The sequence below is a fragment of the Antennarius striatus genome, chromosome 2 (genome assembly GCF_040054535.1).
Source record: "Antennarius striatus isolate MH-2024 chromosome 2, ASM4005453v1, whole genome shotgun sequence".
Taxonomy (NCBI): domain Eukaryota; kingdom Metazoa; phylum Chordata; class Actinopteri; order Lophiiformes; family Antennariidae; genus Antennarius; species Antennarius striatus.
This window is the reverse complement of record NC_090777.1, coordinates 16,092,897-16,114,923: the sequence shown is the minus strand read 5'-3', so window position 1 is coordinate 16,114,923 and position 22,027 is coordinate 16,092,897. Positions and strand designations below refer to the sequence as shown.

Here is a 22,027-nt window from a genome sequence, read left to right as displayed (position 1 = left end):
TTTGGTGATACTAAGAAAATATTCACCTAGTTTGCTGTCGTGTCAGGCAAGAGTTCAAATATACAAAACAGTTTTATTTTCATTGGTACAAAATCCATAAGATACTAGCGCTACAAAGTAGATAGAGCTATATGTTTTTTAGTTTTCATACAAGAAATGGATATAAAGCAGAAATTGTACTTTATACAAACAGTGTACAGACTATATACATGAATTTCATCTGTAAAAGCAGTGGAACGCTCACAAAAAAAATAAATGTGCCAGTTGCTTAAAAAAAGCTTTTTGTTGTTTTTTTTCTTGTTATCTCTCATGATAAAAGTTAGGTTTTAATATATGTGGTTACCTGGACCCACAGATGATTCATGTTCCTGGTGTTACTGGTTGTTTTGGGTTTTTTTACTCAGACTGATTTTGGTCACACTGACTCAGAGGAACCCTGGACTGTATTGGTGTCCAATTCCTCCTGTCATTATCATTCCAGTGTCAGACCACATGAGACGGAAGCTGCTGTAGTAACGGAGGAAAACATGGCTGACTGAGGGACTGGGCTTCAGGGAAAGCATCTGACTCAGAGTTGTGTTGCTTCATCTACTGAGCTTCATGCCAGCTCAGGGATGTGAGAAATAAAATGGCTTTTAAAGTTATTTAAACTCTTTTATGTCATTAGAATTCAAAACTGCAAAGGTAAATCTGCTTGTATTTACACAAAATGAAGATAATCCTAAGCGGTATTGTGTGATTGGATTTCAGTGCCACACATTTCACCACCACATTCAGCTGTCAATCAAACAGGCATAACCACTGACCAAATTAACTTGTCACTGAAGAAATGAGAATGTTTCATATTAATCTTTTTCTTATATGTTGTGCAGTTGCAGCTTTTGCCACTGCTTCCCTGACACCTTAACTAATGCACCAAACATTACAGACGTAGCTATGAGAACGTGTGTGTGAAACACTTTAAAATTACAATTACATGCTATTTTTAATTGCATGCGACATTTGTTAGCTGTTACCCATTAAAACCTGTTAATATAGGAATCTTCTTCTTCTTATAAGAATCACCACAGCAAACTTGTTTCGGAAATGGAGTGCAGTTTGAAACAATAGACTCACGTGTGTGTGTAAATGCACTTAATGATCCCTTGTTTTGGTTCGAATGAAGAGCCCTTTGATTGCACAGAACAAACATGTTGCCCTTGACAGGACAAAAATGACTGTCACAAGCCAGCGATGGAGTTCAAGCTGACCTCACAGGTCACGTAGCAGACCTTATAGGTAGCAGACAAACCGTTGTTAGTGGTGGAGTGAATCGTGTGTTTATCTACGAGGTGAGAGGACTCACCTCTCAGCTGTTCTGGACATCTAGGACCCTCAAACTGGTGTTTGTACAAAAAGAAGTCCTCATTGTGACATGCAACAACTAACATTTCTTTGCATTAACACATCATACACACCCAACAACAAAATACTCCATTTATATTGTCAGGAAATTTAAAAATATATAGATTACGTTTCTGATATGACATTATGGCGACAAACAGACCTGAAATCCCACGGGTTGGTGTCCAGGAGCTAACATAAGTAAAGCTCACCAGCTGTCTGAGGCGGTAAAAGGCTGAGGTAAACGTGACTGATGTACAGATGATACTGTGGGACTGAATATGCTTCAGCCATGAGGTAGGACCCTCATGATTGTCTTTATTTTCCTGGCATTTTGTTGTTTTTTAAGTCACAGATGAGGAAACATATTACTAGTTGAATCTCACGCAGCTCTACACCTGCTTGTTTAGAGGAATGCGTCTCAACATTATATACTCCATGAGTCAAAGAGTTTTAAACATTTACAGGATTCTCTCAATGGGAACACTCAGGCAGTTTCTATTATTTTCACGTCTTTTTTTAATTTATGTTAAATAATCAACAGGAGGTCTTAGTAAAAGGAGCTGTTGAACGTTGAGTTTGTGTGAATAAAGTGATGTCCCTTGAACATGTTTCACAAAACCACCAAGAAACCAAGTCTGCGACACTGTGGCATCACTCTGAATGTTCTTTTATTTTCAGGATGTTAAAAGTGATCAAGTTAGTCAAATGAAAAGGATTCTCTACTGTTGGTGTAAAGGAGAGGAAATCTGTGTGTAATCAGCATAGACAGAAAGATATGTCAGAGGACAAAGTCTTCTTTCCAGTGATATGTGAGTTCCCTTTCAAGTCACGGCCTGAGACAAACAAAGACTAAACCCTGAACTGTGAACCTGGAGCAGCCCCTGGATTCACGCCTGGTGGTGAATTATATGACCCATAGAGGTAAAAAGTAATGTGAGTAATCAGCGATGAAAACAATGTTTGACTACTCAAGGTTGAAGTTACACATTAAATATGAAGCGCATCAGAATCGGGACATTTTGCGGCAGGACAAGTGCAGCTTTACAAAGCCAGCTCTAATCTCTCAATATCAGCACAATGTGACCGACCCCAACCCCCCCCTCCCCAATCCCTCAAAAGACTGCCGCACTCTCCGTTCAGAATTTTATAATCCCTTATTCACTTTCAGGAATTCTAATCCAATCTGATGTGAGACACATCTGATGCAGTGACGTCTGCAGGTGTTCAGACAGGTGTTACGTTTTGTGAACGGTATCAGATCAATGCACAATCCCAACATTACTCATCCAACATGAATTCAAATACTCTCCAATTAAAGTCATTAAAATTGTTGATTTTTTGAAATTCACTATATGTCATAACAAATCCTTTTTCTGACCATCATTGCTCCATACCCATTATTTTACTGTCTGTACTGTCTGTGCTGATGAGTTGATCCTAAGTGGACGTTGTTATGAAACTAACTGAGCTGGTTCCCAGCTGGCTTTGTGAGGCTGTCAGATCATTCTACTTCTGATCAAACTTCTGTCTATAACAAAGAAAACCGAAAACAACCTATTGAACATGTGTATTCCTGAATTCCTTATAAATGACAGGCAGGCTGATAGGCTCCCCCTGGGTTCAATATTTATTGATTGTATCTTGTCTTTTTTTCCCCCCATGCATCCACCTGTTTCCTGTCTCCAGTCCACAGAAAGAGAAAACAAGGCACTTTGCTCTCTTATCTGTTTTGCATGTTTTGTCCATCGCAGGAGGCGCAGCAACATGCATCCTCTAATTGTGGAGCAGTCGTTGGAATTCAATTGGAAAAACCTAAATAATCCCTTATGAGTTGCTGCTATAGCGATGTGATGCATATCATTTCATCTGTTAGGTCCTCGTCACACTTTGCAGACAGGTAGGGCTCCTCGTCGCTGTACTCTCGTATGCTACAGTCTTTGTGCTGTGCTGAGCCATGAGGGTGTGAACAAGTGTGACTTGTTCCATCAGAGTTACTGTTGTCCAATCTGCCGTTCAACAAGTTACTGGCAGCGCTGTCCATCTCATCGATGGTCAGCCTGCAGGCATCTGCAATTTCATGTTTGGTCGCTAACACGAAGTTGGGGTCCCTTGCATATTTCCCCAGGCCCTCAGAGATTAAAACCTAAGAATGAGAGAGAAATTATTTTATCCATCTGCTGCCACGTTTACAGACGTGTAGAGGATGTGTTCATGACTCTAATTGTAGCATCTAAGGACTTCCAGGGCTCCACAAAATAAACAACAACAACGACATGTATGTATATACCTCAATCAATCAATCTGTGTGATGTCTGACAAAACATTCCTTTTAAACTTTACAAATTTAATGACTATGTAATTTGATATAAATATGAAATTCTTAGGTTTATGAATGTGGATTTAGTTAAAATTTCAGACATTTCTTTGATTTAAAAGTCAATGCAAAAACACAAATTAAAAACAGTTTTAAAGAGGTTAGTGTTTTTCACTCACAGCCTCCACCAAACTGTTGGCGCTGCCTCTCTTCTTCAGGACGTGTGAGCAGCGCTCTGCAGGTATCTGCAGATGTGAGGGAGAGTGGCTGCGGCACAGAGGGCCGTCCTGAGTGTCGGTATACCACAAACTCCTCTTCACCGCCGCGGGGATGCTTCCGACGCTACCAGAACTTCTCCAGTCCACCTGAGAATAGACAGGTGGTTAAACTAATCATGATGCAATATGTCGTCGATAAGCTTTTGCATTAATGAACTATAAATGGTTTCACAGCCTGATGTCCCTCACAGATTTGAACGTCCATCACACGTGGACAGATTCTGTTTAAAATTAGCTTCAAAGCTAAAGTCATATTGTTATAACTACAGGTGAACTGTGTTTTATGTTTTCATCGTAAAGTGGAACACACACCTGTATCAGTGGTGTGTAGCAAGGTGAGCAATCACGGCTGATAGGTGAGGCAGGAGGCGTGGCCCAGGAGCGAAGGGAGCGTGCAGGAGACAGGTGGTGGATTCTGCTGGCGTTGAGAGCGGCCACAGCCCTTACCTGAGTTCACAGTTTAGTGAAGAATCAATCAAGGTGATTGATCTGGTGTGTGTGTGTGTGTGTGTGTGTGTGTGTGTGTGTGTGTGTGTGTGTGTGTGTGTGTGTGTGTGTACCTGTTGCTGCACCAGGTGTAGAGGAAGAGCTTTGCAGAGTGGAGAGGGAGGAGTTTCACCCTGACTTCTTTGTCCGAGACACTGAAAACTGAATGTTGGTCTGTTGGAGGCTGAAAGAACGCGGAACGGAAAATAATCAATAACTCTTATCATCGTTGCACAGTTTATTGATAGGTAGATAATTTTAAGATTTACTTAATATTCAAGATTATGAATATTTATTTGTATACTGATTAGAATCCAACATCAGATGTCAGGGGCGGCAGTGGCTCAGTGGTAGAGCGGGTTGTCCATTGTTCTGAGATCGGAGGTTCCATTCCCGCTCCCGCGGGAATCAAGCTGCTCGTTTGGGCGTGCCACGAAGGAGCCGCCCACCACTCTACCTCCCATAGCATGCCTACAGGCCCCCTTGTGTGTGTGTTTGTAACACACTAATATGCATGCCTGTGAATTACTAACAAGAAAAACTAGAGTGTGTGTTCTTAATTTCCCTTTGGGGTATTTCAACAGTGTATAAAATAAATTAAAAAAAAAAATTGTATCACATAGTTTTCAAATGATCCTTGACAGGGTGACTCAATATGAATAATTAAACTGACCCTGAGGTGAGGGGAGAAACCATGTCCTCGGTGATCGTCTGCCACCCTGGTAGATTGGCTGCTGGTCGTCATCAAAGTATGCGTCATGCTGGTTGTCAAAGTGTCCTTCTGCATCGTGCTGGACCTTGTTGGACAACCTGTGAAACAAGATGATCAAAACTTCACAAGAGACCTTTTCTTTTCATGTTGGAAGTGTGTAGCAAATGATGATGCATCCACCAAGTGCGGTACCAGTTGTACAGTGAACAGTACCAGCTGTCAGTAAAGAGAAAACACTGATATACTGACTAGCTGCCATCAGATCAACTTAAACTAACACTACCTTAATGATCAACATACCTGTCTCTTGTGAGCATGATGTCATCATCGTGAAACTCCTCCCCGCTGTAGTACTCTCCTGAGCCTCGCTCGTCATCACTGTCTCCTCCTACCGGCTCCTCTCGACAAATGGTTGGGTAGAGTCCACCCCCGCTTTCTGACCTGATGTTAGAAGAAAATTAATTTGTACTAAACAGTAAAAAACTATGTAATTCCACAACGTTTTTGATTTTATGCGACAACACATACCTGATGTAGGCCTCATAGTAGCGAGTCCCGCTGTGAGGACAGGGAGGGGTCAGTCAGACAGAATTACTCAACAGAAGAGCGGGACATGGGAGAGATAGATGTTCACACAGTGAAAAAATAGCAAGAGCAGATAAAAACAATTACAAAAATCCTTTTTTTGTGTGTTGCTGCATAGCACGTGACCCTTCCCTCCCCCCATGTTTTTGGAGGGGAGATCCTGATCCCGCTCTGTAGCCATCACACCTGAACATCCGGCCACATTTAATAGAACTGCATTTTGGACATGGAATAACTTGAGAGGCCCTCAGCAGATTTCAGTCCTCCACCAAAGGCCAATTGCTGCTCATAATTAAATCAAACCCCAATAAAATTCCAACCCGTTGAAACCCTATATCATAACCACAGCCACTGTGTCTTTGTCTCAGTTTGTACCTAATTTCATTTTTAAAACACTTTGCTTTTTATATAGTTTCATGGATCAATCTGTTTTTTTCTGCACTGAAACCAAAATTTTTTATTTTATATTTTTCTGGTGCAGATTCCCCACTTCTATCCATCTCAAGATGATCATCAGGTAGATTACACGTGATTGTTTCTACACAGAAATAACAGCTTTTTCTACGTGGTACATTTTAAGACCAGTCCTCTCACCTTGTGGAGTTGGACTCTGAAGGCTTGTCATGGACTCCTCTGTCGTAAGTGGGCACTGATGATCTATTCTGGGGGGACTGACCATCTCGATTTAACAAACACTTCTGCCTCCCGTTGGTCATGGAGAGGAGTGAGGGCACGTTGGCGTTGTTGAGATTGGCATTGGAAGGTATCGGCGACTGATGGCAAGCAGGAATACAGTGAGGAAATCCGTATGGATGAGGACTGTGATAGTGATGATTGTACTGGATGGGTGAGGAGTTGAGCTCCATCTCCCCTCCTCTGTTGTCATTGTTGCCTTTCTTGTCTGTTTGGGTGGGTTCAGTCGAAGCTCTGCAGGGGAAGGGCAGGATCTGTAGCGGCCGCTGGGTGACGGTGGTCAGATGGGTGTAGCCTTGCTTATCCACACTGACATGGTTGACATGGTTTCCAAAAAGACCACCATTGCGCTGCAGAGGGACACCAGGAACCAATAAGAATTGAGATAAATTTCCATAATACTGTAAACGTAGTGACCAGCATGACAATGTCTAAACATTACCATGACAACAACATTTGGATGTTCATTCATTCATCTGTACTGTAATTTAATAATATTATTATTATTACTATCTTTCCTGCAAACAGTTTTTATCAAATCGATCCACCGCTGTCAGGCTGTGTCCTATTAAAAACAAAAAATAAACACCATTCTATGCATATTTTCTGAAATTCTGGATCATCATCATTATTATGATCATCAGTGAGGTAAATGGTGTTTCTAAGTTTAACAGTTTTAAAAGTTAAATCCTGAAAAATGCATGTCAGCCAAATCATCATTTAGCACATTGGATTTTACATACAACACATGTCTTCAAATATGTCTGAAAGTGGTATTCACAAGTGTTTACCCTGTAGATTTCTTCTTCTTCATCTCCATTTCCATCAACAAGCCCCTCCTCTTGTAAGTCACATGATATGGCTCGACGAATGTCTGGTCCGATGTCATGCAGAGTGCGCAGGCCGGCCTGCAAAGACAGCGGCATTGATGGCAAAGCTAACAGTCATTAATACCAGGTATGTGATCGCTATCGTTTCTCTATCTGGCTGAGGAGAACTCAGCTTACTTCACCTCCCCAGGTCAAGGAAAACTGTTTGAGGGGCGGTGGCTCAGTGGTAGAGTGCGCGGTAGAGCAGGTTATCCAATCGGCAGAGATCGGCGGCTCGATTCCCGCTCCCGCCCAAAAAACATCCGGAGGTGAGCTGACAGCGGGAGGTCTCAGCTCAGGTGCACTGCCGAGGCGCCCTTGAGCAAGGCGCCGTCCCCCTTAGAAGTTGCTCGTTTGGGGCGCACCACAAAGAAGCTGCCCATCACTCTACCTCCTCTGCATGCGTACAGGCCCCCTGTGTGTGTTTGTTTGTTCAGGGCCTATACACACTAACATATGCATGTGATATATTTTGGACTAACAAGAGTGTGCTCTTAATTTCCCTTCGGGGGATTACTAAAGTATATTAAATTAAAATTAATTTAATTTATGATGCAGAGATTTATGTTTAATGTCATCCAGTTCACTCTGCGTTACTCAAAAGATTCTGTCAAAGGTTCACATGGGACTGATTTCATTAACAGAAATGTTTTGCAGAAAGCTGGTCCTCATGTTTCTTAGGTGACTTTTTAATGGTGTGATCAAGAAATTGCGCTCACATTATTATACAGGAGCAGAGGGGTTCATGGAGCACATTAGAGGCAGAGTACTAGTACTAGCAGACACATAGGAAGAACAACTATACATTCTCACATTTACAATCAAGGTCATTAACCACTTATTGACCATGTTTTGCGTGAAGCAGAAAGGGCCTACACTCAGAAAGACAAAAGATCTTGACTTGAACGCTGAGGTGACACCAGTGCCGCTCCATGATGCCCCACAGCTCAGTGACCAACATCAACATGAGGACAAATTCATCAAAACTGTCTATGAGGGCTACAATAAACTGTCTGATTCAGAGACACGACACACTAAACCCACCTGTAAAGCCATCGTGGTGTTCAGCCTCTCCAACGAGCGCCTTCCCACAAGACCTTGTTCTTTGCGCCTCTTGAAATTCCTGAAGTAGTCCTGTATCAGGAAGGTGGCATAGAACTTCCCCACTGTTACCTCGTCATCTGAGTGAACAGACCAGACAGACCAAAGCCTCCCAGGTCACCACCTGAACGCATCAACGCTGAAGTCCTGTCTGTATCCACAACATTAATATAACAAATCCCCCCCGCTCACATGTTCACCACATCAAATCCCTCCACTCAGACTTCACCTGCTGCTACCTCACTATCTAACTGAACGAACACATCTTGACAGAAAAGTGAAATGAGACGCAACTGCTAACAAAAAACCCGCTAAAGAATGTTGTATGACAAGACAGTACCTGAGATGAAACATTCAAAATTTATGATGCAGACGCAAAAAAAATTAACAATAATAATCCAGAAAACACCGTTTCTACAGAGCAGCACACAGCATGCACGCACGCACACACACACGCGCACAAACACACATGTACGAACACACACACACACACACACACACACACACACACACACACACACACACACACACACACACACACACACACACAGGTGACCCATGCCACCCTTAAACTGTGTAATACACCTAGATCAGGCTTAAGCCGGCAATTTCATGGTATTGATCGAACTCCAAGACCGCACAAACATATTTGTTTTTAAATTAAAGAAATAATTTAGCTGGCGCACATATCACTGCTACATCATAAGGTGGCTGTATGACCTGTAACATCCACAGAAAAGCAAGAGAAAAACATTTATCCCAGGAAACAACATGATCCAAAGCAAGAAAAACATGCAAGGCAAGAGTTTAGAGAAGCAGCGACGGTCTGATCTACAGCTCCTGTAACTACAAACACTATCTGCCATGCAGGGAGGCTAATCAAGAATGGGTCTGATTCACTCAGATAAATGGTGCTGAAGCAGACAGGGGAGAGAGACTAAAGAAAGAAAGGGCTAAATGTGGTGAATAGGAAATTCAGGTTTTAATCTTTAATTACTTTTCCTTCACCCCTTTTCAAAATGCCATAGATATATATGCTTTAAGATGGAAGAATCATTCCACCCAGTGGTGAAAACAAGTTTAGTTAGAATCACCCATCTTATAGCAGACTACAGATTTCTCTACATCACCACAAACAGCCAGAAACTCACAGGCTCTGTTCAGAATTTTAATCTGTGACCAAAAGCATTAGCGTGGATGTAAAAATGACACTTTAAAGCTAAGTGTGTGATTGTGATTTTTATACTTCCAATGTTAAAAAAATGCATATATTCATTAAAAAAAACATGATCTCATAGCATACTTTGGAATTTCATGATTTATATACAGTATTGAAGCTATTAATTTGCCTCATTGTGACACTTGTGACCTGGTGTGACAATGAAGACCAGCGTACAGCTTATTTATCAATTAATTGTGATTAATAACATTAATAACATATTAACTTCCTCCAGGATTAATAAAGTATCCATCCATCCGTCTGTCCGTCCATCCATCCATCCATCCATCCATCCATCTGTCTGTCCGTCCATCCATCCATCTATCTATTTTGCCCTCAGGTGACAAAAGGTTCTCTTCCTGGACAGAGCCTGATGAGATTTTTAAGAGAGATGCATCAGTAGTTTCATGCCACCAGACTAAAACAGAACTGCTCCAGAGAGTTTAGGACGGCAGAAAGACAAGAGAAGGAGGTCGGCGATTGACACACTACTGAGAGCACAGGAAGCTGTGGAAGAGAAAGGCTCAGCAGAGAAGATGAAGAGCAGTTAGCAGACTAATGTGCACACAGAAACATGCAGTTAAATTAAGTTGGTAATTCCACAGCACAACAGAGCTAAAGCATTGAAGACATCGAAGGACAGCGGGGAAAACCAACAAAAGTCATGCTAGTACATGCTAGACTGAAAGTATAAACGTATGTATGTGAGAATCAGGTCAATCTAGACTACCTTTGTCTTCTAATAGTAGTTACTGTTTGTGTTAGATGAACACATGATTGACAGCCGTAGTATTTCATTAAGGGTGTGGGTATGTAATGAACACTAACCACCGGCAGGGGGCACCACTTGGTCCAGCAGCTTCATACTGGTCCTCTTCCAGATTTTCTTAATCACAGCTCTAAGTTCCTCATTGGCTTGTTCCAGGTTACCTTGGAATGACAGAAAAGGCAGAAATATTCAGAAAAAAACACCTAACCTCATTTTACGAAGAGAAAATGTCATGTTTTTGTGGCAGTCTGTAATTGCTGTGTCCCTTACATTAAATATTAAATCATGTTTCTTTTGTACTGTACTTCTTGTTCTTGTACGACGATTTGATTTGATTTGAAATGATGTGGTCACAGAATGGAGATGACAAATCTACAACACCCTCTTGTGGCAAGTTGATGAATTACAAAGAGTGTTTACCAAGGTGTGCATTCTAAAGCCACAAAATACTGTACAATGGTTCAGACAATAATAAAATGGTACAATATAGCGTTGCAGAGCGTTACTCTTCACTGATCCTGGAAGCAACATTGAAGCGCTGCTGTTGTGGTGGAGCACAGGGGAAGACGACTGAAAAGAGATCTTGGTATAGTGTTTTTACTACATTCACACCTCTATCTAACTGATTAGTTCTTTTATTTATTTATTTTTATGAAAGTGACCATTGTAAACGTTTACTTTTTTAAGATTTTGTCTCTTTATGCTTCTTTGGTACCAGATTCCAGCACACTGGCAGGAACATGGGTCAATTCAAACCATAAATGTTACAATGAAGAGAATTAATTTGACAAAACAAAACACTCTTCAAATAATCATCTACAGCGCAGGTGAACCAGGCTTGGTGCTGTGCCTGAATGCATCTTGTGACTGTACAGACTGGAGACAGCTGAGGCTGTCATCACTGCATCACTGATGTCCTGGAGGTGCAGACTCACCCTCAGTCTTGATCTTGAGAGCAGTACGGACCAGGGCAAACAAGGTGGCATTAAACATGACGGTCCCATCACTGTTTAGGGGCATGTTCATCGCCACCAGACGCTGCAAACATAATTCAATGTTCAATGACATTAAGAGGGAGCATTAAAGGGGTCCTACTGTGAAAAACACACAACCTGGACCTGTCTGTATGAGAACACCCCTCTCTCCCTGGAGAAAGACACGATCATGCCCGAGGTGAAGTTCGTGTGTCCAGCGGTAAGGTAGCAGTGTGTTGCTATGTCGTTGCTCAGAGCTTGTGTTTGGCTAACTAGTTAGCTCTGCTTAACTTTTTTCAACACGTTTTTTCAAAGGTAAAATGGGCTGAATTACTGCATTGTGGGAAATGTAGTTTTTGGTCAAATCTCACTTTTGACCTATTTACTCTCACACACTCTGACCTTTGACCAGTGGTTCTTAACCTGTGTTCGATCGAACCCTAGGGGTTCAGTGAGTCAGTCTCAGGGGTTCGGCGGAGACAGAGGTGAAGACAAAACACCCGACACGATGTTTTGTCTTGGCACAATGTGTCAAAACCTCTGACACAATGTGTCGGGTGTTTTGTCGGCAAAACACCCAACACACGCATTACTAATTGCATGCCTACAGGCCCCCAGTGTGTTGTGTTCAGGGGCCTGTATTCAAAAAACTATGTGTATATGCATGACTAACCAAAGACTGTAACCACTTGCAAAAAGAGTGAAGAGTGTAAAGATAATTTCCCCACGTGTGGACGAATAAAGTAGATCTAATCTTTAACAGAGTTTGTTCAGAAAATGACATTAGAGTAACACTTGTCAAGGTGAAGCCACACATATCTGAACTGGTCTCTCAATAACAACAGCAGAAGTCACACTGATTTGCAGGTAGGTCATTTCATGTGAGTTCATGCACTGTCCTGCTTTTGTTCTTTGAAAAAGGTGACATTAATAAACAATTCATTAAATACACCACTAAAACATATACAGTATTTTCCGCACCTAAAAGCCTTTAATTTTCTCAATTTCTTATAATCCAATTTGCCTTATAAATGAAAAAAGTTTTAAAATAGACCATTCATTGAAGATGAGTTCTCAAATGCGTTTTATAATTCCGTGCGCTTAATAATCCAGTGTGCTTTATAATCCAGTGCACTTTATGTATGAAAATTGAAAAAAAAAAAAAAAAAGGCCATTCATTGAAGGTGTGCCTTATAATCCATTGCTTCTTATAGTGCGGAAAATACTGTACTTATGTCTTAAATTTTTTTTAAAAAGATTTATTTTTTTTACTAAAGAAGGGTTCGGTGAGTGAGCATTTGAAACCGTCAGGGTTCGGTACCCCCAACAAGGTTAAGAACCACTGCCTTTGACACATGTGGTGAATGTGAAGCCTGCGTATGTGTGTGTGTGTGTGTGTGTGTGTGTGTGTGTGTGTGTGTGTGTGTGTGTGTGTGTATGTGTGTGTGTGTGTGTACATGTGTGAGTATTGTGTGTGTGAGTGTGTGATGTTCAGGTTCAGTTTGTCCTCAGTGTCATATTGAACACACACAAATGCTACCCATACACACCCGAAGGGCAGCCTATATGATCATGTGTGCGTGTGTGTGTGTGTGCGTGCGTGTGTGTATGTGTTTGTGTCCGGTATTGAGCGATGCTGCATGTCATGGTCACTGCAGAAAGGAGAACTAATCAAATGCAGCAGACGGTTCAACATATAAACTTGCACATGTAATACGGCATTTTATGAATATTCAGACATCAGGCAGCTGTTGTTCACATCTACAAAGTTTGTACCTACGAAGCACGTGGAACATCCACTGTAAACATCAGCCCATACTACCAACACCCACATTCTCTCTGTGAGAGGGGCGTGTGTCAGGCGTTGACGGACGAAGCTCATTTGAGCGACTTTTAAATAGCTAAAATTCAGGACCATGGAGTGTTTAAATGTAGTTGGATGTCTGACGGCTGTGTGAAATTAATCAAAAAGAGTAGAATATCAGACGTTTAACAGTGAAATTATTTGTCCGAAAGCTGCATGTCAAAAACCTTCAACTTTAACAGTCAACACAACAACAGTTAAGCTTTTTCTTTTAAAGCTGAAGTGCCGTTGTGCTGATGGAACCCACCTTACAGGCCACTCTGTGAGGGCAGAGCTTTCCGAAGCCCAGTGGGGGTTGGATCCTCCTCAGGAGAGTCACCACATCAAGGTGTTTGATCCTGCCCCTTAAAAACAGGCATTCAAAGACAAGCTATCATAACGCTGATCATAGCCTGATGAGTGGCAGACAATCACATGGGTAATGACCTTTCAAATATTTATCAGCAGTTAGGAAACTTAAAAAGTAATAAAGTCTTCTGTTTACAGAACTCACTTAGCTTCTGGGTCGTATTCAGACCAGATCCTTTTAAACTCATCCAGATGATGAGGTCCAAGAATGGACCAATCACGGGTCAGATAATCAAAGTTATCCATGATGACAGCTACAAACAGGTTGATGATCTGAAACAAAGATACGCAACATTTCTTTGTGACCGTACTGGGGCGTGCATATGTTTAAGTTTGTGTTTAACCAGTATGGACACAGATCATCAATGGGTGTGAAGGTTACCAGGAAAGCACAAAGCATGTAGAAGCTGATGAAGTAGATAATGGCAAAACTGCTGCCGCAGGTTCTCTCCTCTCCGGGGTTGTAGTCCGACTCAGAATCGCACAGCTTTCCAGGAAGACAGGCCAGCATGATCTCCTGCCAGGCCTCGCCTGTGGCACATCTAACACACAACCAGAAACATTAACAAAGGAGAACAACGAGGGGTATTTGCAATCATGTGATCATTTAAGCTGCGCCAATACCTGAAGAGCATCAGGACAGCCTGAGGAAAGGTCTGAAAGTTGTTGTTGCGGTTGATTTGTGTTCCATCCACCATGGCTATTTTCCCAAAAACCTAAAAAAACAAACAAAAAAAAAACAGGCAAAGAAGAAACCGGTCAGCCAGCCTTTATCAACCAGCTTTCTGCACATGACAAACATAACATGGTGATCATGAAGGTGATGCCATATGAAAATAGCTGGCTAGTTTTCATTTCTACAGACATAAAATGTATTACCTGCATTCCAATTACAGCGTAAATGAAGAACAACATGGCAATCAGGAGAGCGACATAGGGAAGAGCCTGGGGGGGAATAAGTAGGAAAGTCACCGTTACTTCAGTCTGTGTTGCAGCAACAGATTTTCATAAACTAGCTGCATCCCTTTCCCCAGACAGATTCATGAGAATCACAAAAATCTTTTCATTTCTTTATAACTCTACAGATTCCTGGGTGTCTACTATCTACTTGGGCCTCACCTGGAAGGATTTAATGAAGGTCCACAGCAGAGTCCTGATGCCCTCCCCCCGACTTAACAGTTTGACCAATCGCATCACTCTGAACAGGCGAAAGAAGGTGATGGAGATGCGAGCGCTGTCCTCCGTGTTCTGAAGTGGGGAAATATAGAGGGCGATGAAAGAGGTGAATAGCACTGGTGGAGGAACACACTTAAATTATAAAGGTCGATATGATTCAGTCCTTCATGCAATAATTCATAAATACATTCAATAATCGTGTACGAGTTGTTTTAGCCAACAAGCAGTAAAATGAATGAAAAGTGTTCTGAGGAAATGATCAAAATTGTGATGTTTCTGTAGTTTTGCTATGACAACAACCAGTGTGCATGCAGAGTAACAATATGTTAAACCCCATTCCATGAGCAGATCTGGAGAACTGACATATACACAACATTTAATTCTGGATGATTCATAACAAGAAATGGACAGAATCTGCAGTCCGAATGAAAACAGAGCAAACAACAAACGATAACTGATGTTTTAATGTTACAATGGATGCAAACATCGACAAGGGCCTTTTTCATTTTTGCTATCAAACACAGGAACTTGCACAAGAAATTTAATACAAAACAGTAGACTGAATGTACAGTGTTGGTAATCTGATTGATTGGCCTACAAGCCATGTTGGCATGTAGCATTGATAGTGTGTTATCTGTTCTGGCTGTGTCATGCCATGCACACAGAGAGAACAAGGTTCTAATATAAAAAGAACTAAATGAACCTGGAGCCAAAACGAAAACAACATGGATTCAAACAAACACTGATAGTTCAAGCAGAAAAATCATGAGACCAGAAGCATCTCAATATTTTCAACAGTAAGTGACAGACAGAGTGACTTTTGAATGATCGCAGAAAGATGGGGGCTTTAAAAGAAGAGGGGTTCCTTCTTACCCCTGACTCCACTATCACTTTGACGACAGGAATGGCTGCCGACTTGAAATCAAAAGCTGACGGTTAATCCACGTTACACAAACTGTACATCGTTCACCTGTCAATTCAGCATCACTTATCATCAAGATCTTTGACAGATTCAACATGTAATTACATTAAAAAAGTTTAAAGGTGCCTACACTTTAAAAACACAAAACAGCACCACAATTTATGGGAAGTAGAAGAATGTTATTATCATAAAGCATAAAGCCTGTCATGCAAAAGCTTCATCACATATTCTGAGCACTAACACCAGAAAAAAGACACACAAGCATTCCGTACTGGAGTAAACTGTCTGATAAGGCAAATATACGATTGTTTTATTATAATGTCCATCTAAATTATGTCTCACATTTCAGCAAATGATTTTATGACTCATGATGGTTCTTATATATTTTAGATATTTATTATATAACAGGATTTCAATGAATTAATGTTCTGCATGAAGGCCTCAGCAGAGTTCTTCCTGACTGCTACTCGAAATGAAGCGAAGTCCATGCTGTGATTGAAATAAAACACCGAGACCTTTCCAGGTTGTTACCACACCACTTTTGTTTGTTTACTACACCTACACTCCCGAGGAAACATAATGACCCTCAGGAGAAAATGTGCTCAATCGTCTCCCTCAACATTCCTCCCTGCTTTCACGCCACGGTGACATGAGGTCTACAGTCAAACTCACTGTCCACCATGTGTTGTATAATACACCTCAGGGAGTTCACAGTACAGGTGCTCAGAGGTTCTATGCCCACACTTATACACATACACACTGGAGTAAAATCTAAGCATGTCTAGGCCACATCCACTTCCTGAGAGGAGTGTGTCTATCCTCAACTAATTTGTATTGGAGGGGGAAACAGGAACCCTAAAATACATGATACCAGTGGTGTTTTAGACAGGAAACTTCAAAGATGAAATGTGGGGACTTCATTATGATTAATTGTTGTTATTATTATAGTAAAAACAAGAAAACTATCTGATACCTGGGTCTGTGTGCAATAATGATCTTTGATTTGAAAGGTCAAGTCATAAAATGTAATAAAGCAAACTTCTATTGTTCAAGTTGCAGGACTGTATTGTAGAAAAGTCTTGTTTTTTCAATTGATATTTGACAATATAGGTCAATATTCATACGCTGTACTGCTCATTAAATCTATGTTCATGTTTTAGTTTGGTTGAACTGCTTTTTCATATGGAGATGAGTGTCATGGTTCTCAACATACAGCTGTTTAAAATAGGGGCAGCAGTAGTTCAGTCCACTGGGTCTTGGGGACCAGCGGATGGCCGATTCAAGACCCATGTGGACCAAAAGTTTTGGAGTGTAAACTGTCTGAACCCCAAACAAGTTGCTCATTGGGGCGCACCATCATCTACCATCATCCTCTCCTACTGCACATTTGAATGCCTCCAGGTGTGTGTGTGCGTTTGTGTGTGTGTGTGTGTGTGTGTGTGTGTGTGTGTGTGTGTGTGTGTGTGTGTGTGTGTGTGTGTATGTGTGTGTGTGCACGTGTGTGAATGTGTTACAGCATTTACATACATACATATCCTGGGACAAAAAAATTATACTTCTTCTTTTAAATAAAGGCTTAACAATATATGAAAACTACACTTGCAGGGGACTACTTAATGCCAGTTGTTAACAGCTTTTACTGTGAAGCAACACTAAAACAACGCACTCTTACGGTGTCACATATGGAAGATGTGTGCATGTGCTAAATGACTACTTACATTGATCTCAGTGATGGCAATGTCAACCACGCTACCCACAACAATTAAGGCATCAAACGTGTTCCATGCATCAGCAAAATAGTTCTGCAAGCCCAAGCAACAAAGACAGACACAAAAGAAAAGAGAGACAACAGAGCAAGATAGAAGAGGTAAAATAAGGAGAATTATGAAAGACAAAAAGAAGTGAACATCAAAAGGTTGTGACTTGATATAAGAGGGAGGCTGAAAGTCAAATCCTTTCTGCCACTGAGTCTGTGAGAGAATGAGCTTGTTTAACTTCAACCAAAATATATTTTGTTAGAAATTAAGTGTCATTTGTCTTCCACTGTGTTTTTAAATGTTTACTCTCACTGCTGCAGTGGCAGGCTGAAAGAAACGACCACCATAGACGTTTAACTTTAAATGTGATCCGATTTGATCCATTCAGTGTAGCTGCTTCATAATTTCATACATCAGCATCTCACACATCTGCAAATATTTCAAACTCATTACCATATATTTGGTCTATGGTGCTCATTAACAGTCCAATGCAGATTCAACAGATTTGTTTCATGAGCAGAAATTGGCTCAAGATAATCTACAATAATAACGCAAAATTAGGACAGGTAGGAAAGATGAGAAGGAAGGAGGAGCAGTGGCCGGACAGGAAGAGGAGATGACAGATTTGAATGTACGGACGTCTTTCTACCTGGCTGAGTATGATGTCGACTACACTGCCAATCACCACCAGAGCATCAAAGACGTTCCAGGCGTCCCCGACATAGCCCTGAGTGTGGCAGCATGCACAGCCAGCAGAAGGAGATGGGAAGGCAGGAGAGGAGCGGGATGCCAGGGGGTGTTGGAGAGGTTACAGTGACAGCGATGGAGGTGAAAGGTAAGAGAAGTCACAGCCAGGAGGATAAGAGCACAAGATGGGAGGTAAGAGGGAAAGGAAAGGTGCATGATGACTGGATTGATAGGATTAAACTCAAAAACCTTACTGGGATCAATTATGATAGTAAAGTAGAGTAAAGTAGAGTAAGGTAGATGGGAGGAGAGGAGAGGGGGGGAGAGGAGAGGAGAGGAGAGGAGGGGAGGGGAGGGGAGGGGAGGGGAGGGGAGGGGAGGGGAGGGGAGGGGAGGGGAGGGGAGGGGAGGGGAGGGGAGGGGAGGGGAGGGGAGAGGAGAGGAGAGGAGAGGAGAGGAGAGGAGAGGAGAGGAGAGGAGAGGAGAGGAGAGGAGAGGAGAGGAGAGGAGAGGAGAGGAGAGGAGAGGAGAGGAGAGGAGAGGAGAGGAGAGGAGAGGAGAGGAGAGGAGAGGAGAGGAGAGTAGAGGAGAGGAGAGGAGAGGAGAGGAGAGGAGAGGAGAGGAGAGGAGAGGAGAGGAGAGGAGAGGAGAGGAGAGGAGAGGAGAGGAGAGGAGAGGAGAGGAGAGGAGAGGATTCTTACTCTGGGTTTGAAGGCAATGAGCTTGAGGATCATCTCCACAGTGAAAACCCCAGTGAAGACCATGTTCAGGATATCCATGGCATAGTTAAACAGATGAGACTGGCCGTGATGCTGAGGGAGACAAGCAGAGGAATCAGAAATAAGACAGATCCATTCATCGAGGACTGAAAGACGGCCTCTAACCTGAATGGCCAGACACAGGGTGTTGAGGATGATGAGGATAAACATGACGTATTCAAAGCCTGTAGAGTTTACCACATACCAGACCTTGTACTGGTAGGGGTTTTTGGGGATGTATCGCCGAAGAGGACGAGCTTTAAGAGCGTATTCCACACACTGACGCTGTAGCGGTGGTGAGGGAAGGTGAGAGCATTCATAGAAACAGACAGACAAGTGTTATCTGTTCAGTCAGAGAGACAGGAATTCTTTTCACCAATCAGGAATGAGATTGATGTTTAATCACAGTAACATTTTTACTACTAAATGTAAAACATTACAACACACAACACACATTCAATAAGGGGGCCCACCTGGTTCTTGTCCAGCTCACAGTTCTTGTACTCCTTCTCGCCCTGCTCCTGAAAGGTGACAATGACAAAACCAACAAAGATGTTCATCATGAAGAAGGCAATGATGATGATGTAGATGATGAAGAAGATGGAGATCTCCACGCGATAGTTGTAGATGGGACCCATGTTCTCTTTGTTGGAGTCGATGGCCTTGTACAGAAGCCTGCAGGTAGAAGCACAGTAGAAGTCAGCAGGACGGCCAAAAAATTTGGTTTGCTCTTGTTGTTCTTTAAGCCTCACTCAGTAAACCACAAAAATCACGCAAAGATGCAGAAGAGAGTATGCTTTTGGCTTTTCCTTTTAAGGATGAAAACAAAAGAAATACTATTACTCTACAACAAAGAAGCAACGTTGTACTAACATGGGCCATCCCTCGAAGGTGGAGACAGTGAAAAGAGCCATCATGGCCATGAGGACATTGTCGAAGTTGAAGTCACTGTTGTACCAGATCCTCTCCCTCACCATGGGCAGAGCTGCATCGCCATTGTTGTAGAGAATGTAGGTACCCCTGTGATTTGAAAACCGCTATGAACCATTTATTTGTACATAGAAATACACAATACTCAGATGAGCGTCCATGCTAGAAGCCTTGAAGTAACAAATAAACTCACTTGCACTGCTCTGGGCTGGACTTGGCATCATCGGTGCAGCGATAAAATTTCCCCTTTGTGAAAATAAAAAAATTCAGTGCTCTGTAATTACAAGCTTCCACCTCTGTATAACTTTGTGGTTGTTTTACGGTAGAAGGGCTCTTTGCTTCCGTTGTGACCCTATTACCCTCCATCCTTCCTTCCATTTCTTCACTGTACCTTGAAAAGCTGTACTCCTATACAAGCAAACATGAACTGCAGCAGCGTGGTGACAATCATGATGTTGCCAATGGTCCTGATGGCCACAAACACACACTGGACCACGTGCTGCAAATGACAAAGTTATATGTTAAGAGGAACATACAAATCCATACACATAGACAGACATAGATAAACACAGCATCAACCTGTTTAGTTATATACTGACCTTTAGTCCTTTGGCTCTGTTGATGGCTCTGAGCGGACGGAGGACCCTCAAAACACGAAGGATCTTCACCACTGAGATAGCAGACGACCTACAGGAGAAAGAAACGCCTGTCACTATTTATCAATTTATTATTCATTATATCACTGACTAATTTATGTTGCCTCTTAACTAAGTCATAATAAGACATGTACATACTGAATGCCAAAGGAGACCAGCGACACGCCAACAACCAGCAGGTCTAATAGGTTAAAGTAGTTTCTACAGAAGGCTCCTTTATGGAGAAACGCTCCAAACGCCGTCATCTGCACAGAAAGACGACAGTCAGGAATAACGAGGACAGGTCTACACCAGACACACACAGGATGCCTTAATGCTGGGGTGAATTGGCTTTACACGACAGATATTACTACTTAAACAAACTCTAAAATGTTTTCCAGAATTATTTTTGAAACGGAACATTTTGTGAGAACAACTAAAATCCTCTACAGTTATCTATCATTTTAAGGAATGCCGGTAGATGAGCTTGGATCCACACAGAAACAAACTTTACAAGCACTTAAAAGTATTGAACCCAACACACACACACGGACGCACGCACGCACGCATGCACGCATGCACACACACACACACACACACACACACACAAACACAAACACACACACAAATAAATATAATCCCAAACAATGTTCAGAGTAAACATGAACAGCATTATCTCAAAGCCACTACAATCATTTCCGGTGCAGATTAAGCCAGAGTACGCTCCACAAATATTTTCCATTAAACAGGGACCTCCAGACAGATTCTTAAGGCTTAAGCAGTGATACATTAGATTTACCTGGTGCAGGCATGCAATGAACAAATGGGAAGGCTTAGGATTTGATTTTTGCAGTAACAACAACGAAAATAACTTTTGGTTTGATGGATTTTATAAAAAATTCTTTGGCCATGCTGGCCAAACAAGACATTGAAAAATGTGGGCGTCACATGTGCAGAGCATACAGTCAGGCATTGGCCTATATCCATCCATCCATCCATCCATCCATCCATCCATCCATCCATCCATCCATCCATCCATCCATCCATCCATCTTCCACCGCTTATCCATAGTCGGGTCGCGGGGGCAGCAGCTTCAGCAGGGAGCCCCAAACTTCCCTTTCCCCAGCCACATCCACCAGCTCTGACTGGGGAATCCCAAGGCGTTCCCAGGCCAATGTTGAGATATAATCCCTCCACCTGGTCCTGGGTCTGCCCCGAGGTCTCCTCCCAGCTGGACGTGCCAGAAACACCTCCCTAGGGAGGCATCCCGGAGGCATCCGCACCAGATGCCCAAACCACCTCCACTGACTCCTTTCCACGCGAAGGAGCAGCGGCTCTACTCTGAGCCCCTCGCGAACAGCAGTGTTTCTCACCTTATCTCTAAGGGAGACACCAGCTATCCGCCTGAGAAAGCCCATTTCAGCCGCTTGTATCCGCGATCTCGTTCTTTCGGTCATGACCCATCGCTCATGACCATAGGTGAGGGTAGGAATGAAAATTGAACGTTGATGTAGAGCTTTGCCTCTCGGCTTAGCTCCCTCTTTGTGACAACAGTGCGGTAAAG

At 42.3% G+C, this 22,027-nt stretch overlaps 1 protein-coding gene across 12 annotated transcripts in view; it reads right to left on the bottom strand.

Annotated features, from left to right (window-relative positions):
* Positions 1-53: 53 nt before the first annotated feature.
* The window catches only part of cacna1db (calcium channel, voltage-dependent, L type, alpha 1D subunit, b), a 75,071-nt gene continuing 53,097 nt past the window's right edge, over positions 54-22,027 (bottom strand). For 7 of the 12 annotated variants that reach the window (XM_068334372.1, XM_068334361.1, XM_068334407.1 and 4 more), the window contains 28 exons: positions 20,623-20,729; positions 20,428-20,515; positions 20,220-20,327; positions 20,022-20,074; positions 19,772-19,918; positions 19,372-19,573; positions 19,025-19,183; positions 18,842-18,952; positions 18,103-18,180; positions 17,415-17,498; positions 14,718-14,846; positions 14,478-14,543; positions 14,223-14,314; positions 13,981-14,140; positions 13,744-13,871; positions 13,498-13,594; positions 11,348-11,450; positions 10,472-10,573; positions 8,368-8,504; positions 7,246-7,362; positions 6,356-6,804; positions 5,705-5,734; positions 5,477-5,617; positions 5,138-5,274; positions 4,539-4,648; positions 4,291-4,425; positions 3,880-4,065; positions 54-3,529 (listed from right to left, as the gene is read on the bottom strand). In XM_068334372.1, coding sequence (XP_068190473.1) covers positions 3,224-3,529; positions 3,880-4,065; positions 4,291-4,425; positions 4,539-4,648; positions 5,138-5,274; positions 5,477-5,617; positions 5,705-5,734; positions 6,356-6,804; positions 7,246-7,362; positions 8,368-8,504; positions 10,472-10,573; positions 11,348-11,450; positions 13,498-13,594; positions 13,744-13,871; positions 13,981-14,140; positions 14,223-14,314; positions 14,478-14,543; positions 14,718-14,846; positions 17,415-17,498; positions 18,103-18,180; positions 18,842-18,952; positions 19,025-19,183; positions 19,372-19,573; positions 19,772-19,918; positions 20,022-20,074; positions 20,220-20,327; positions 20,428-20,515; positions 20,623-20,729 — 3,762 coding nt within the window. In that variant the 3' untranslated portion in view covers positions 54-3,223. The remainder of the gene's footprint in view (positions 3,530-3,879; positions 4,066-4,290; positions 4,426-4,538; positions 4,649-5,137; positions 5,275-5,476; positions 5,618-5,704; positions 5,735-6,355; positions 6,805-7,245; positions 7,363-8,367; positions 8,505-10,471; positions 10,574-11,347; positions 11,451-13,497; positions 13,595-13,743; positions 13,872-13,980; positions 14,141-14,222; positions 14,315-14,477; positions 14,544-14,717; positions 14,847-17,414; positions 17,499-18,102; positions 18,181-18,841; positions 18,953-19,024; positions 19,184-19,371; positions 19,574-19,771; positions 19,919-20,021; positions 20,075-20,219; positions 20,328-20,427; positions 20,516-20,622; positions 20,730-22,027) is intronic. The other 5 variants (XM_068334416.1, XM_068334425.1, XM_068334444.1 and 2 more) reach the window with 4 other exon arrangements.